The following is a 17,014-nucleotide window of genomic DNA, read 5'->3' as shown; positions in this document are numbered from 1 at the left end:
AGATCTGGTGTCACCACAAGAGCGGGAACGGTGCGCTGTCACCGACAGGGCCTTGCCCGGCCCCTCAGAACTGTTGGAAGCCTTAGCCTCTGTACGAGGGACCTCAGACCTAGGCCCAGTAGAAGCCTTATCGGCACGGGCCTCGAACATGCGTTCGGTAAACTCAAGCCCAGCGCCAAGACCTCGGGGCATACCCCGGTTTTGTTTTTGAGGGAAGCCGAAAGAACGGCCTCAGAGCAAGTTCCGGTACCCCACGACTCAGTAGAACTGGGTCTACGCACAGCCCTCACAGGAGGGGCCTCGGAATGTACTCCGGTGATCAAAGGCCCCTTACGGAGACCCTCGGAGTAAACTCTGGTAGAATTATTAGGCCCGACAGGCACTTCAGGGCGAACCCCGGTAACAGAGCGATCAACACCCCTCCCGGCTCGAGAGGAACCCGGGAAGGTATCCCCCCAGCTGGGGTGCTCTGAAAAATCAAAGAACTTACCGGGCGTTTTTTCTTCTCGCCGATGAACGCCTGAAAATGCGAAGGACAAGTCCGTCCGAACAGCTCCTCCCACTGCTCCAACCGACGTTGAAGAGCCCGGACCGAAAGGGAGTCACAGTAAAAACAGGAGTCCCAACGGTGTTCCGGACCCAAACACTCTAAACAAAGAGGAGGGGGATCCGCCCTTGCAAAGCGACGGTGACACGATGAACAGTCTGGAAAATCTAGTTTAAAAGACGGACAGTCTAGTAAACAAACGCTAGCGAGAGCCAGAGAGGGGAAAAACAGGAAGAAGATCTTCCGAGGATGCAAGTGCGTCCGGCCCCGATCGTGCAGAGAAAAGGACTGATGGGCGATGTGCGGGGCGGAGCCAAGGTGGGCGGGGTTAGGGCCGCGTGCCGGGCCCCGCGCAGGAAAGAGGGACACATTTTTGAAAAAAAAATGTGGATGCTTTTTACAAAAGTGCTCCGGTCCCGTCCCACAGGACACAGAGATGTGCCATAAGTATGGAGGAAAGGGGACGGGACGTAGGAGTAAGAAAGTTACCAGGGATAATGAACTTGTTCTTCGAATGGATTGTGTTCCTTATCTGTGATACACTTCCTAAGCTGTTGAAGTAATTTGGAGGCGGGAGTAGAATTTAGTATGTTATGAATTTCTTTATGGTTGTGCATGCACTGAATGCAACACTGCTTTGCCAAATGCAGATTCTTGACCTGAAGAATCTAAACTAGGTTTAGTGAAGTTGTACACAGACGACCATGTAGCAGCTGCACATATCCCTTATTGGAACTCCCCTCTGTAAAGCAGAAGCCGTTGCCATGCCCCTGCAAATTAGCTTTTAGGTGTTCGGGAGGATGTTTCCCCGTCAGTTTGTAGCATTCCGATATTGCCAATATAATCCATTTGGATAGAGTTTGTTTGGTAATAGCCGAACCCAATTAGTGACCTGAATAGTCCACTTATAACTGGTCATCCTGTCTTAACCATGTAATTCTGGAGATGAAAAAGCTCAGTGCACGTTTAGGGTCAAGCCTCTGAAGCCTTTACTCTTCCTTCCCAGGATGTGGTAGAGGATAGAAAGATGGTAGCGTTATTTTTTGAGTAAGATGAAACTGACAATTTTTGGGGAGAAAAGTGGGCTTTACTTTCAGTACCACTTTGTCTTTATAAAATATAGTGTAAGGAGGCCTCTCAGAAATCATGTGTGAACAACGAGTGAAGGCTGAGCGCCCCGAGATCCAGATGGAGAACCTGACCCGCCTCTCATGAGAGAAGGTTCTCTGTGTGGAAGACGTAATGGAGGGCAGATGGACAATCCTCCTGACCCAATCCAGGGCAACTATGATCATGGATTCCTGAGCTTTCTCAACGTCCCGATTACATGAGGAACGACAGGAACTGGTGAAAACACATACAAGAGTGGAAATTCCCAGTCCACTACGAACGCGTCTCCTAGCGCTCCTCTTGGGGGAAATTCCCTTGAGCAGTACAGTTCGCACTTCCAGTTGGTACCGGTCACGAACAGATCAATTTGAGGGGTTCCCCAAAGGGTGAAGATCTATTGAAGGACTTCCTGAGCTAGTTACCACTCATGGGAGACTACTCTGCCTGCTCAGAGCGTCTGCCGTTGTGTTCTCTCCGGCTAGATGAACTGTCGACAGAGCGATTCCTTCTTGCATTGCCCAGAACGAGAACCGCATTGCCTATCTGCACAGTGGTAGTGACCCTACACCACCTATCTTATTGAAGTAGTACATGGCCACTGTGTTGTCCGTCATTATCGGGACATTGTTTCCCCGTACAGATGGCAGAAAGGACTTCAGCGCTAGTCCGATTTCCTACAGCTCTAAAATGTTGATATGTGATTTGGACTCCGATCAATGACCGCGGATTGTCAGATCATTGGTATGGGCTCCCCACCCCGCGAGTGTGGCGTCCATCACTACTGTTACCTCCGGCCATGGTTGTCAAAATGGTTCTCCTTTGAAGACGTTCTCCCAACAGGCCCACCACTGAAGATACAGTAAGACTCTTTTGGGAATTGTAGGTCGGACATTCCTTCCCGAGAAGTGACCACAGAGTCCTGAGGGCCCATTGGCGAGATCTCATTCTCAGGCAAGCCTCTGGAACCAGAAAAATGCAGGATGCCATGAGGCCACGCAATTTTAGAAAAATCCAAGGCCGGTAGACGCTGGACATTCTGGAATTAGGTAACCATCTGCAGAATGTCTTGAGCCCTCACTTCTGCGGTGAGGCTTTTCCCAGGGATGCATCCAGGACTGCTCCAATGAACTGGAGTCTTTGTGATGGTATCATGTGGGACCTCTTGAAGTTGAGGGAGAAGTCCAGTCTGAAGGGAGTGGCAGGTGTAGCTGAGATGATCCAAGGTCTGTTCTAGGGAACCGGCCCTGATCAGCCAATCGTCTAGGTAGGGGTAAACGTGAATTCAACCCCTCCTGAAACTCGCTACCACAACCACCATCAGTTTGGTGAAAACCCTCAGGGTGGAGGTCAGCCTAAATTGCAGAACTCGAAACTGATAATGAGCACCACCAATGGCGAACCTCGGGTACTGTCTGCTTGAGATGGATTGGCACATGAAAAGTAAGCATCCTGACGGTCCAATGATACCATCCAATCCTGAAGCTGGAGGGCCTGCAGGATCTGAGAAATGGTTACCATCTTGAATTTGTCCTTCCTGAGGAAAAGTCCAAGATGGGCCTCAATCCGCCGTCCTTCTTGGGGATTAGAAAATACGGGGAGTACCAACCCTTGTTCCTCTCCATAACAGTTACTGGTTCTATAGCACTGTTCTCTAGCAGGGTTAAAATATCCTGCATAAGGAGCGGATACGGAACCCTCAAAGTGCCCTCCCCCCCAGGTGAATGACTGAGGTTTTAGCAGAAAAGTGAGACAGTAACCTTGGCCAACTGTTCCCAATGCCCATGTATTGGAAGTAATAGCCTGCCATTCTGACAGATGCTGAGACAACCTGCCTCTTACTGCAGTCTTGTGAATGAAGACCTCGGGAGGCGTTTTGGAGCAGCTGATGCAGTGGCTGAAGGTAAGGCAGCCATTGCTGTTGAGGTCTTAGTATTTCTTCCCTGTCAGTGGGGGAAATCTTCTTTGATCTGGCTGCCCTCTGCCCCTTCCAAATGTGGAGTAGTGATGAAAGGACCCACACCCCTACAGGGTGTACCCGTGGGGCGGTTTGGAGGGTGTCCAATTGCAGCAACAAGGGATTTGGCTGCTGCCTTGGAAGTTTGCAGCTTCTCCAAACTCTCATCAGCTTTGTTCCCTAATAAACGAGTGCCGTCAAAGGGCATGTTGAGCAGCCTGGATTGTACATCTGGAGCAAATCCTGACTCTCTCAACCAGGCAAATCTGCGCATCACTGTACTTGCCGCCATAGCTCTGCTGATACTGTCAGAGTTGAGACCAGTATGGAGGGATTTGCACATTGCATCTTTGCCATCCTTGACTAGGTTTAGGAATCCGTCTCGCTCTTCCCCTTGTCCCTATCCTGAGGTATTGTAGGATAGGCATTTTGTCTACTCGTGGAGGTGGCCGCCGGAACCACCAGACTCTCTCGTGTTGGGTGCTTGGACAAGTAAAAAGGGTCAGAGCTTGAAGCCAATTCCCACCTATTCTAAAAGATTTAACAAGGCAGGTACCCAACATTTGCTTTCACTCAAAATAAATCTAAATTATACTTACTAGTCTTGATATTTTGGTCTAGCCCATTAACATTGCCCAACTGTGCAAGCTTGACATTAAAAACCTAAACATATAATACACCCACAAGAGGTTAAAAACTAATATGAAAATGAGGTTCCATGAACAGAAAATACAACCAAGATATGCTTGCACAAACTAACCACATTATCTTCCCTCCCCACCCATGACTCCTATACTGGACTCTACCACAACTATACCTTACGACTCGAAGCTCCACCCTAGACCACATTCAGAAATTGTCAGACAACATTGACTATGCCTTGCTTGGCTGGGCGAAAGGTTGTCAGACTATTACCTACATCCAAGTCTTATTTTTTTAATAACATGAATGACGTTCAAGCACAAGAATTGCTGTTACTCAAGGTGCCTTAGCAAAAGCATCACTCAGACTATGTAACCCAACTGTAAGTAAGCAAGCTACTTTGATGTGGAACCTCAACCCATGCTTCCTATTCTTTGTACATATGCCACACATGCACTTTGTTGCCACTACCTTGCAAGTTAATCCATTATAAAACTCAAATATTTATTTGCTCTCTTAGGATTTTGAGTAGGCACATGTCAGGCTCAGCGCCTCCTACTTTAGCATTGCTAACATTACCCTATAACTGGAGAGCAGCATTGCACTATCATGTATTTGGCCTGCAAGGGACAATGGGTATGGGCTATGCCTGGCATTATTCGTACATAGCATTACAGCAAAGGATATTCAGATAACTAGAATGTTTTACGCACAATCTGCAAGTTTTCAGAGTTCCATGGAGCATAGACAAGCATTTATACAAAAACAGGTTCACGGTTTATAGTCATAGTTTCGACAATCATAGCGTCGAAATACAACAGTTTGGACTCCAAAGCATAGAATTATTTTTAGAATACATGTTTTTTGGGGGGGGGGGGGTTTGGAGGGGCCCCCCCCCCCCAGACCTCTGTTTTTTGGAGATAAATAATTTTACTTTACAAAACAAAAACATTACATTAAAAAAAAAATGCATTCACACTTTTTCCCCTGATGCTTGAGTTTCAAAATTATTGTATTTCTAAACTATTTTTTCGAAACGCAGATGGTTCACCGAGCACCGACATAATCCTAGCCATCAATTTAAAGGGGTGGGGTATTTTCCAAACAATCTTGTATGCACTTCATAATAAGTGTGCACATGCAGATTCATGACATTTTCTTAAACTGCACATAATATGGTGAAGCTTTAAATATTTTTTGCTTGCAAAGTATTGTGGGCACATAAAAATCCCAATGAGTGTTTTACTGCTACAATCCCTCTCTTTTTATAGAGCCCTGTCAACTAGTATTGGAGGCTAACAGGAGTCGGGGAGGGGTACAGGTGAAATGGCACAGGAGAAGACTCATATGGCTTGAAGAACAAATCAGCAACTTTCAAAAATTAAAATCAGACATTTTGGCAATACAGTACTGTGAAGGAAATGTGCATTTCTTGTGTTGCTAAACGATAGGAAACTCTAGTAACAGTCTAGGAAACTGCCCCTTCTGTTTCTTTCTATGCTCAACTGCTGATGGCTTTTCAGTATAATCATGTGCGTTTGTTTATTGCCTCTAGCATCCCCATGCATCTTGTTCAACTGATAACAGGGGATTTCAGGAGAGGGGTCCCTAGTTAAAGAAGACAACACTTCATCTGTGGTACCTGTGAATCTTGCCGCTATAGACTTAAAAAGCAAATTTATGTGATTTTCTTCACTGGGGCTGCAGAAGAAAGCTGTTCTTTTCCCATACAAATACTCTTGAGATCAGGCAGTAATACTATTAGAGTTCCTACCTATGCCACTGCTCCGCTGGTCACCGATTCAAGAACCTATCATTGGAACGTTGTGGATAGAAGCAGGGTGTAGGTTCATGATGGTCATGGTTTAGGTTTTTTGTTGGACACATTTTCCTGTTTTTAGGGATTTAAAAAAAAAAAAAAAAAAAAAAAAAATATAGTGTATATGCCTCTAAACTGTAAGACTTGTTTTGAGTAACTGGTGGCACAAGCCACAGGACAATCTAACATGAATAGTAAGCAGAGGCCCATAAATTATCATCAAATTCTGTGGTACAGTTATTCCGATGCAATGATCGTCTTGCACAAATTGAGAGGTATGCTTTCCTGGCCCTTGAATTAATTAAAGTGGCACATGAACTCCTTGTGGAACGTTTTCTGGCACTTTCATTTTAGTTGCCATTATTATATTTGGAAAACTTGTTTTATAAAGAATTGCAGTGGATGGGAAGGGAACATTCCCATCCAAACTTTCCGGAGATGCTAGCTCACGAAATACACAGTCATGAAGTGGTTCAACTCGTTATTCAGTTGGGCACATGGAAAATAATGGGCGCACAGAAGATAACCATTTCCGCACTTAGGGAAAAATAATTAGAGGGAACATTGGTCAGGGGAGCCGAAATCGTAGAGACAGTCGACTGATTAGACCGTTGCGCCGATGGCTTTGGCATATGTGGCGTCATGGAGGTCGACGTTCGAAGCGTAGATGGCTTCTCCAAAGTTAATGGCACCGATGACGCACCTTTTGACCCTGATGGGTGTTGAATCTTTTGGCGTCGATGGCTCAGTCCTCGAGGGGGACTTTCTCGACCCAAGGGATTTTTTGAACGCTCGAGGAGTCTTATCCGCCGGGTCCGAAGACGCACAGCTCTTGTGTTTACGAGGTCTTTCGACCAGAGCATGTGTTTTAGGTTAGGTGGAGGGTAGCAAGGCCATGTTCTCGAACACCTTTTACATCCATAATCAAAACTCTTTTCACTGGGCAAACAACCCAGACAAGGAATATGGCGATCTATGGCACCGTTTCTCCGTGCCTTGAGGTCGACGAGTGGTGTGAACCACTGTGTGACCCGGCACGTTTGTTCTTTTAGCGACGAGGAGAAACTGTTCGACTCGTCTGAAGTTTTTTTGCCCGAGTGGAAGGGGATTTTTGGGTCCTACCAGCCGCAAGCTTTCCTCTACGCTCTTAGGGCCTTGGCCATCATGGAAAGGCGGTCTTGAGACACTGATGAGTTGACCCCAGGCACCACAGGCAGATCCTGTGAGGGTCAGTCACGGACATCTTCGCACCGCAGTCACAGTCACAGAGCCATCTTCACGTTAGTCACTCAAAGAATGTAGAAATAATTTGAAGCAGCATCGAAGATATTCCTGTCAAGAAACAAGGCATACAGCATCCGAAACATAAGCGCAGAAAATCAGAACTGAGGCCAACGGGGACTACGCGTGCCACATATACCTGCGGTGACGTCGACATCGAGACGGAGGCCTCCGAGGGACATCGAGGCAACAGGCATCAATGCACAGCGGCCCCTGCTGAAATTATATTCCAAAGCAGCAAAGCTGGATATTGGAAATATCAAAGATGAGGAATACGTGGGAGGACACAATCTATTTGAAAGGTGGTGCTGTGGACCGTTTCGCTAAACCCACATCTAAGGCACTTGCGGGCACAGGCAATGCCTCGTCTCTGTGGTCTCGGCTGAAGTACCCCAGTTGGTGGCTCCAGCTGATTTACATCAGATGTTAGAGAAAACACAGCAAGTATTTGCCTCAGGAAACAAACTAGACAGCATCAGTTAACGTCCATCCATGCTCAATTAGAAAAACAAACAATGCATAACGTAAGCTGAGCATCTGTTCTACAGAGGACACTGTCAACATTACAGGCTGCAGTCTCAGTATTAACCAAGGACATGAGAAAGGTCAAAGCGAAATGCGAGGACCTAGAATCCAGATCCCGCAGGAACAATGTCTGCCTCATTGCTGTACCAGAAGACAAATTAAGGGCAACATGCTTGATAACCCGGGGTGGTCTCCACATTTCACAGTGGAACGACCTCACAGGGCACTGACAGCAAAACCAGAGCCAGGAGATTACACCGGCCAATAATTGCTTGCATCATGAATTATCGTGACAGACTTGATTTTGCGTGCAGTGCGAGAGGAGCTAAAACAAATGGGCTTGAGCACTGCTCATATACCCGGATTATACTGTAGCAGTGCAACAAGAAAGGTGGACATTATTGGGTTTGAAGAAGCGGATTAGAGACAAAAACGTAGCCTATGCCATGCTCTTCCCGGCCCGACCCCGTATCCACTACATGTCCTTTTTCAGTTCCTGACAAGGCTGTGTTATTGTCACGCCACATTGGAGACCGGGGTCCGCCGCGCCCTCGCGTCCCTTCACCTCCTGGCGAGTTTACCCGCGCTTCCGCACTTGGGGGCTCGCCAGGGGGAGAGCGCTGGGTGTCGGAGCGTTACGGCGCATGCGCGGAAGACCTCTCTCTCGGTTCCGCGCATGCGCCGTGGACTGGGCTCGAGCCCTAGGAAGGACTTGCCTTCCAGGACTCGCTTTGGGTACGCCGGCGCCCGGAGGTGAAGCGGCTTGCGTTCCAAGCCTCACGGGCGCCGGCGACCCATAAAAGGAGGTCGCAGTTCGAGGCAGCCGCGTCTCAACGCGGTTTGCTTCGTTCTGCGAGCTTCCTACCTGGGCCGCCTGTACTCACCTGAGCCCGCTCTGGGCTGCCCGTTACCTTTCCAGGAGTTGTTCCCTGGGCCTGTTTGATACCTTACCTGAGTCCCTTCCTGGGCCTGCCTGATTCCTTACCTGAGTCCCTTCCTGGGCCTGCCCGATTCCTTACCTGAGTTGTTCCCTGGGCCTGCAGCTTACTTTTCCAGTGTTCCTCCCTGGGCCATCCAGCTACCTTACCTGGGCTCTCCCTGGGTTTGCCAGCTTTCCATATCTGGGTTTCCCAGGCTCTGTCAGTATTTACCAGAATACTCAGGTTCTGCCGGCATACTTTTACCTGGACCTTCCTAGGTCTGCCCGCATCCTCTAACCAGGGTCCCCAGCGTTTGCTGCCCTAGAGTTCCTTTCGGGCTCCTCCCGTTTGATATCCAGACCTGTCTTGGTTCCTTCCTTTCCTGTCCAGCCTTACTTCTTCATTCTTTCCTGTGGACCAAGAAAATACCTGCCTCACCGGAATCTAAGACCTACGCTTCAGTTCACGTACTTTGGACTTTATTACTACGGACTCCATCCCGGCCCATAATCTGTTACAAGCCCGCTGCCTCTCCTGCCTGTGCTTGCACAGTCCCTTCGTCACGTTAATCAGGAGAGTGCCTTCCGTGACATTGGGAATCGGCCCATCCTACACCCAGTATCAGTTTTTGGGTGGTGGAGAGGCTGGTCTCTCGTGCCACAAGCTCATCTTTCAACTGGATACAGACTGGCGACCCCGGCAAGATCAAAGACCAAGAAACCAGGTACGCAGCCCTCCCGTGCTTCCCAACTTGACAGATTGAGACGCCTGCCTTCAGACAGAGATGGAGGATTCGCAAGACCTGCGGAACGAGTTACAAGCACTCAGGGCTGAGATGGCCGCCATGCGTCAGGAGAATCAGACGCTACGTCAAATGATAACCCAAGGAGCAATAAGTACTTCACAGGCGGAGGTTTCCTTGGCTCATACAACACCCATCAAGTTTGATGGAGACCCTAGACGGGTGTCGGAGTTTTGCAACCATTGCCGAATTCATTTTCTTTTCAGATCGACTCATTTCAACGATAAGGCCAAGATCGGGTACATCTTGGGGAACCTAACTGGGAATGCCTTAGCCTGGGTAACCCCTTTTGTGGTTTCAAACAGTCCAATTTTGAATGACTTCGCAGCCTTTGAAAAGGCATTCCTGGAGGTGTTCCAAACGCCAAATCTGGCCTCTGCAGCACAGAATCAACTAATGGATCTCAAACAGGGAAGCACCGACATCATAACATATCAGTCGCTTCCGTCTATTAGCAACTGATTCTCAGTGGCCTGAGATCACGCAGAAGACCCTGTTTCGTCGAGGCTTGAGAGAGGAGTACAAGGACGAGTTACTCCATATCCCTGAACCAGAGAGTCTCCAACATATGATTGATCAGGTGCTCCGCATTGATCAGAGGCTAGCCGAGCGGAAAACGGAAAGACGCCGGCTTGAAAGAAACAATCCCAGAATGACCAGTTTACCCGCCGGATCATTTGGTCCTACAGAATCAGGACCAGAGCCAATGCAGTTGGGAGCCATGAAAGGTCCATTGTCTGAGGAAGAAAAGAAACGGAGAAGAACATTACGCCTATGTCTTTATTGTGGAGCTGCCGGGCATTATCTGGGTATGTGTCCTTTACGACCACAGAAGAAGGCGGGAAACTAAAAGACCTGTCGTGTAATGGAAGGGCAGCGACAGGTCCTATTCCATCTTCAGACCTTTCCACATTTTGTTCTATGCTTCTCCCCATGCAACCTGCGGTATTACAGACCCTGAAAATCCAAATTAAGTTGCCTGATAAGAATCTGGAAGTGTTTGGACTGTTGGACAGCGGAGCTTCTGGTAATTACATTGACGAGGCCTTTGCTTCGTCACAACATTCCGCTCTTGTCTAGACTCACCGCCCTACCAGTAGAGGTCATTGACGGGACTCCTTTGTCCTCCGGGCCTGTCCGACAGTTTACTGTGGGCCTAATCCTCCAGATCGCCGGTCATTCTGAGGAACTCGCCTTGGATGTCATCAAGTCTCCTACCTATAAGGTGGTCCTGGGGTTACCTTGGCTACAACACCATAACCCGGGTATAGACTGGAGAACACAGACCTTGACCTTTTCCTCCGCAGTTTGCGCCCAGAAGTGCAAATTATCAGCTCCTCACCAGGTTTTCTCAACCACTCTAGAAACATATGGCAGTGGGATCCGTCTTTGTGCTACTTCTTTGATCCCACAGGAATACGCTGACTTCGAACAAGTATTCTCTGAACCAGGCGACATACCTCTTCCGCCACACCGTTCATTCGACTGCTCCATCGAGTTGTTACCGGACTGTGTTATTCCACATGGGAAGCTGTATGCTTTAACCCGGGATGAAAGACAAGTTCTGCAGGATTACTTGTCAGAGTGCTTGCAGAAAGGTTACATCGTTCCGTCCAAGTCTCCCGCAGGATTTCCCTTGTTTTTTGTGAAGAAAAAGGAAGGTGCTTTGAGACCCTGTGTGGATTACCGGCAACTAAATGACATAACTGCTAAGGACCGTTATCCATTACCATTGATTTGCAGTATCTTGGAAACTTTACACACAGCTCGGATCTTCACCAAACTAGACTTACGTGGGGCCTACCACTTGGTTCGCATTAAGAGTGGAGATGAATGGAAAACGGCTTTCAAGACGCCTTTTGGGCATTATGAATATAGGGTTATGCCATTCAGCCTATGCAATGCCCCCGCTATTTTCCAACGGTTTATGGATAACATCTTTGGTGATCTAATTGGTTTGTCAGTCTGGGTTTATTTGGATGATATTCTGGTTTTCTTCAAATCCTTTGAAGAGCATGTGGAACACGTTCGGGAGGTCCTTCGCCGGTTGTCCTGTAATCATCTATTCGCTAAGGCGGAAAAATGCTGCTTTCATCAACCTAGTAATGAGTTTTTAGGATTCGTGATTAACCAGGATGGGATAGAGATGGATCCTAAGAAGGTGCAAGCAATACAAGAGTGGAAACCACCCCACGACGTGAAATCTCTTCAACGCTTTCTGGGATTTGCCAATTTCTACAGGCGCTTTATTCCAGTTTTCTCAGATCTCAGTGCCCCTTACCAGGTTGACCAGTAGTAAAGTGGTTTTCAAGTGGGATTCCCCTGCTTCTCAGGCTTTTGACACCTTGAAGTCAGCTTTTATGGCAGCTCCGATTCTGCGCCATCCACAGGATGATCTACCCTACATTGTGGAGACCGACGCTTCCAACTTCGCCGTCGGAGCCGTTCTCCTGCAGAAAGATCCAGCAACGTCAGTAGAACACCCAGTAGCCTATTTTTCTCGTAAATTGAATCCCAGCGAGAGAAACTACGCGGTTATTGAAAAAGAACTGTTGGCTATTGAGATCGCTTTTGAGGAATGGAGACATTTACTCGGAGCTCGTTTTTCTGTGGAGGTTCGAACGGATCATCGCAATTTGCAGTACCTACGCTCCTTACAATGTCGAACGCCTCGTCAGGCCAGGTGGGCCTTCTTTTTCTCTCCATTTGTGTTTCATGTCACGTACATTCCGGGAACCTCCAACCTGAAAGCAGATGCGCTCTCCCGATCCCTGGAGAAAGAGGTAGAGACAGCCTGTCTGAATCAACCACTGATTTCCCCTCAACATTTTTTATTGACCTTGTCACCTCACCTTGAGTCAATTGTTGACGCTACCCGGACGGATCCTGAAAGGTCGGTCCTTCTTAGACGTCGGTCAGTGTACGAACATGATGGGCTCTTGTTTTTCCGGAAACGACTGTACATTCCTAAGGGAACTATTCGAGAAAGCATATTGCATGGATTCCATGATTCACCCATCGGAGGTCATCGAGGAATGAGAGCTACTCGAGAATTGATATCCCGACAGTTTTGGTGGCCCGGATGGGCTACCGAAGTTCAGAAATACGTCGAAAGCTGTCCTGTTTGTGCCCAGTGCAAGATTCCGAGAAGACGGCCGTTGGGATTGCTGGTACCTACTGAAGTGGCACCCTACCCGTGGCATACCATCGCCACGGATTTCATTGTGGATCTGCCCCCTTCCGAAGGATTCACCTGCATAATGGTTGTTGTGGATGGTTTCACCAAATTAGCTCATTTCATTCCATTTAACAAGATTCCTACAGCGACTCAAATGGCTTCTGCATTTCTGCATGACATCTATCGATTACATGGCCTTCCGGAAAAGATCATTTCAGACCGTGGCTCCCAGTTCATCTCTTCCTTTTGGAGTAAGGTGTGTGGCCATCTAGGAATTCATAGCGCTCTAAGCTCGGGCTATCATCCACAGACCAATGGGCTCACCGAAAGGACTAATCAGACTTTGGAGGAGTACCTCCGCTGATTTGCTAACTCTACTCAGTCCAACTGGAAGGCTGGATTAGACCTTGCTGAAGTATCCTATAACAATACTGTTCATGCCTCCATTGGGGTCAGTCCATTCTTCTGTTCAACTGGTCAACATCCCAAAGTACTACCCTTCCATCCCGTACTCACCAGTACTGTTCCATCTGCTGATGCCCTGGTCTCAAGCATCCAACAGCAACAGGAGTTGGCACGCAAGGTCCTGAGAGAAACCAAGGATCGGATGAAGGCTCAGGCGGACAGGAAGAGGAGTGTAGAACCAGATTTTCGAGTCGGGGGCAAGGTTTGGTTATCCTCTAGGAACCACCTGCTTCGCAATTTGCCTGCCAAACTGGCTCCCCGTTATTTTGGTCCATTCACTATTACAAAACGGCTGTCCTCAGTGGCATTCCATCTCCAGTTACCCCCCCCCCTTTTGGCGTGTACACTCAGTTTTCCATGTCTCCTTGTTAAAACCTTATGTAGTCGATACCTACGGCCGCTCCTGCTCTCGCCCAACCTCAGTCATGGTGCACGGCGTCCCGGAATTTGAGGTTCAAGAGATATGCGATGCTCGTTATCGCAGGGGGGTGCTCCACTACTTGGTGGATTGGAAAGGCTACCCAGCTTGTGATTGTACTTGGGAACCACATCGGCATGTTCACGCTCCCCGCCTGGTGCATGAGTTCTATAGACAGTTTCCTTGGAAACCCGGGGCACCAGGCCTTCCTGGGAGGGGGCATAGTGTCACGCCACATTGGAGACCGGGGTCTGCCGCGCCCGCGCGTCCCTTCACCTCCTGGCAAGTCTACCCGCGCTTCCGCACTTGGGGGAGAGCGCTGGGTGTCGGAGCGGAGGGTTACGGCGCATGCGCGGAAGACCTGTCTCGGTTCCGCGCATGCGCCGTGGACTGGGCTCAAGCCCTAGGAAGGGCTTGCCTTCCAGGACTCGCTTTAGGTACGCCGGCGCCCAGAGGTGAAGCGGCTTGCGTTCCAAGCCTCACGGGAGCCGGCGACCCATAAAAGGAGGTCGCAGTTCGAGGCAAGCCGCGTCTCAACGCGGTTTGCTTCGTTCTGCGAGCTTCCTACATGGGCCGCCTGTACTCACCTGAGCCCGCTCTGGGTTGCTCGTTACCTTTCCAGGAGTTGTTCCCTGGGCCTGTTTGATACCTTACCTGAGTCCCTTCCTGGGCCTGCCTGATTCCTTACCAGAGTTGTTCCCTGGGCCTGCCTGATACCTTAGCTGAGTCCCTTCCTGGGCCTGCCTGATTCCTTACCTGAGTTGTTCCCTGGGCCTGCAGCTTACTTTTCCAGTGTTCCTCCCTGGGCCATCCAGCTACCTTACCTGGGCTCTCTCTGGGTTTGCCAGCTTTCCATATCTGGGTTTCCCAGGCTCTGTCAGTATTTACCAGAATACTCAGGTTCTGCCGGCATACTTTTACCTGGACCATCCTAGGTCTGCCCGCATCCTCTAACCAGGGTCCCCAGCGTTTGCTGCCCTAGAGTTCCTTTCGGGCTCCTCCTGTTTGATATCCAGACCTGTCTTGGTTCCTTCCTTTCCTGTTCAGCCTTACTTCTTCATTCTTTCCTGTGGACCAAGAAGATACCTGCCTCAACGGAATCTAAGACCTACGCTTCAGTTCACGTACTTTGGACTTTATTACTACGGACTCCATCCCGGCCCATAATCTGTTACAAGACCGCTGCCTCTCCTGCCTGTGCGTCCACAGATTACAGAGATATAGGGGAGAACAGATGACTCTCCCTTTCCATTTGTGCCAAGTACTCAACGTGCCGAGTTGCAATGTTAGAGGAGTAGGGTGTCCCATGAAAGCCTGCAAGATAATAGCCAATGCACACCGGTTAGGGGTGAATAACTATTCTTGCAATAAACTCATATGCTAGGTCCACAGGCAGAGACCCCAGGGTGAGGAGCAAATAGATTTTATCCCGAGCTGGGGGTCACAGTTTTCATACACCGTTCCCTCTCATTTGTACACTGGACTCCAAATTAAATGAGAATGTGCAATTTGTTACGGTTCATGGCATATTTGGGCAGCAGGTGCTTCTGATCAATGTCTATGGGCCCCGATATAGACTACTCTCGAGTTCTATGATAAAGTCTTACGTCAATGTGCACAATATCCACTGGCTTCAATACCACACTGAACCTGGGGTTAGACCAAACCTCGACAACATCTAGGGCTCTTTCAAGTGCAGCTCGCACCATCTTACTACATATGGAAGATTTTGATTGAGTAGATGTTTGGCGCGCGTTGACTTCACGCGTGGGGACCATGCATATTATTCGACAGCTCGCAATATGCATTCACGCATAAACATGTGGTTGGTCACAGGGACATTGTTTAATAGGGTGGTAGTATGCTCTATTCTTACCCGCACATTCTCGGATCATTCAATTTGCAACTGGCAGAGGGTGGAAGGGTAAGACCTAACTGGAGTTTTCAGGCAACGACATTGCAAGGCCTTACCTTCACGACGAATTTGGGAGAGCATGTGGCATTGCATTTCGAAGCCAACACTGACTCTGTTGCTTCCCCAGTGACATTGTGGCAGGCGTTTAAGGCATATATAAGGGGGATAGCGAGGTCAACCAAATTCTGGATGTTGAAGTGTATTGGGGGATTGTGGTGGGGGAAAATGGGATGTCACAAAGCCGAACTGTCAATGTTACAGTAGCAATATGCCAACAGCCCCTCATCTGCGCTATGGCGGGACATGAAGGCACTGGACGAGATGCGGCCAGTAGGGAATTGCGATAAAACGGCAGCCACTCAGCGATACAGATAGGTTGATCGGGCAGATTGCTAGCCCATACCGTTAGTACAGAAAGGAGGGACCACACATCCCCGTCACGAGACAGGATGGTTGTATAGCACACACAAAATATTTTTGGACTTATTTGGCATTGTATGCTCCAAAGGGGGTAGCCACTGACTCTGATATTGATAACTATTAGAGCAGGATACCGACGACCCTGCTATCCGAAGCTAGAAATACATTGGAAAAGCCCGTCAGTGTTGAAGAAATAACAGAAGCTATAAAAAGCCTACCTAAACGGGAAAGCGCCAGGGTCGGACAGTTTTTGTTCTGAGTTTTATTAAGAGTTTGGTGGGGTACTGGCCCCCTCTGTTACAAATGTGGGCAGAGGCACTATCGACATGCATGCTACCCGATACGATTCCAGGTAAGGGTGCCCCCTATTACCCCTAGTGTATGTATTAATAATTAAAGAGTTGGCTGATCCAGTCCGAACAGATTTAAGAGAGCTGGGATTCATTCAGGAGGGAAATCTGAGATAATATCCCGATATTTTACTGTACATACAAGATCCAGAGGCAGTGATGGAATAGGCAAGTATTTTGGTCTTTGGCTCAATGGTAACAAGTCCGAAAGATTTGCCTTAACAGATGCCACACAGAAACTCTGACACTGCTGTTGCAGTGGGTAGCTGAGGACTTTAAATACTTGGGGATGAGAGTTGCGCGATCGTGGGCCTCAACATACGAGTTGAATTATAAAGTGTACATGGTAAGGTTGAGAGCCAAACTTAGCAGATGGGGTTGGGTTCCACTGAGGCTTGCAGGTCGCCTGGCATTGATTAAAATGACGATTTTGCCCAAGCTCCTTTACTTCTTCCATACAATGGTAACCAATTCAAAAATAGTTATATACCGTCAACATTATGTTATTCATATAATTAGAATATAGTATGCTTGCGAAACAATTTGGGATAATGTTTGGTCCATTTTTAGAGATTTTGCAATTGCAATAATACATCTTAAAATTGATTTGTTAAATGAGGAGTTAGCATTTTGTATAAAACCTAGGGTTGTTCTACAAAGCTCTAGGG

At 48.3% G+C, this 17,014-nt stretch overlaps 1 protein-coding gene across 1 annotated transcript; it reads left to right on the top strand.

Annotated features, from left to right (window-relative positions):
- Nucleotides 1–9,582: 9,582 nt before the first annotated feature.
- LOC138567872 (protein LDOC1-like) lies at nucleotides 9,583–10,062 on the top strand. Its single transcript, XM_069646368.1, has one exon. It carries the CDS (start codon nucleotides 9,583–9,585, stop codon nucleotides 10,060–10,062), a length of 480 nt encoding a protein of 159 aa, XP_069502469.1.
- Nucleotides 10,063–17,014: the final 6,952 nt, after the last annotated feature.

This window comes from Ambystoma mexicanum, chromosome 2p (genome assembly GCF_040938575.1).
Source record: "Ambystoma mexicanum isolate Mex_15411 chromosome 2p, UKY_AmexF1_1, whole genome shotgun sequence".
Classification (NCBI taxonomy): Eukaryota; Metazoa; Chordata; class Amphibia; order Caudata; family Ambystomatidae; genus Ambystoma; species Ambystoma mexicanum.
Note: the sequence above shows the minus strand (reverse complement) of the source record. Positions and strands in the feature narration are given on the sequence as shown.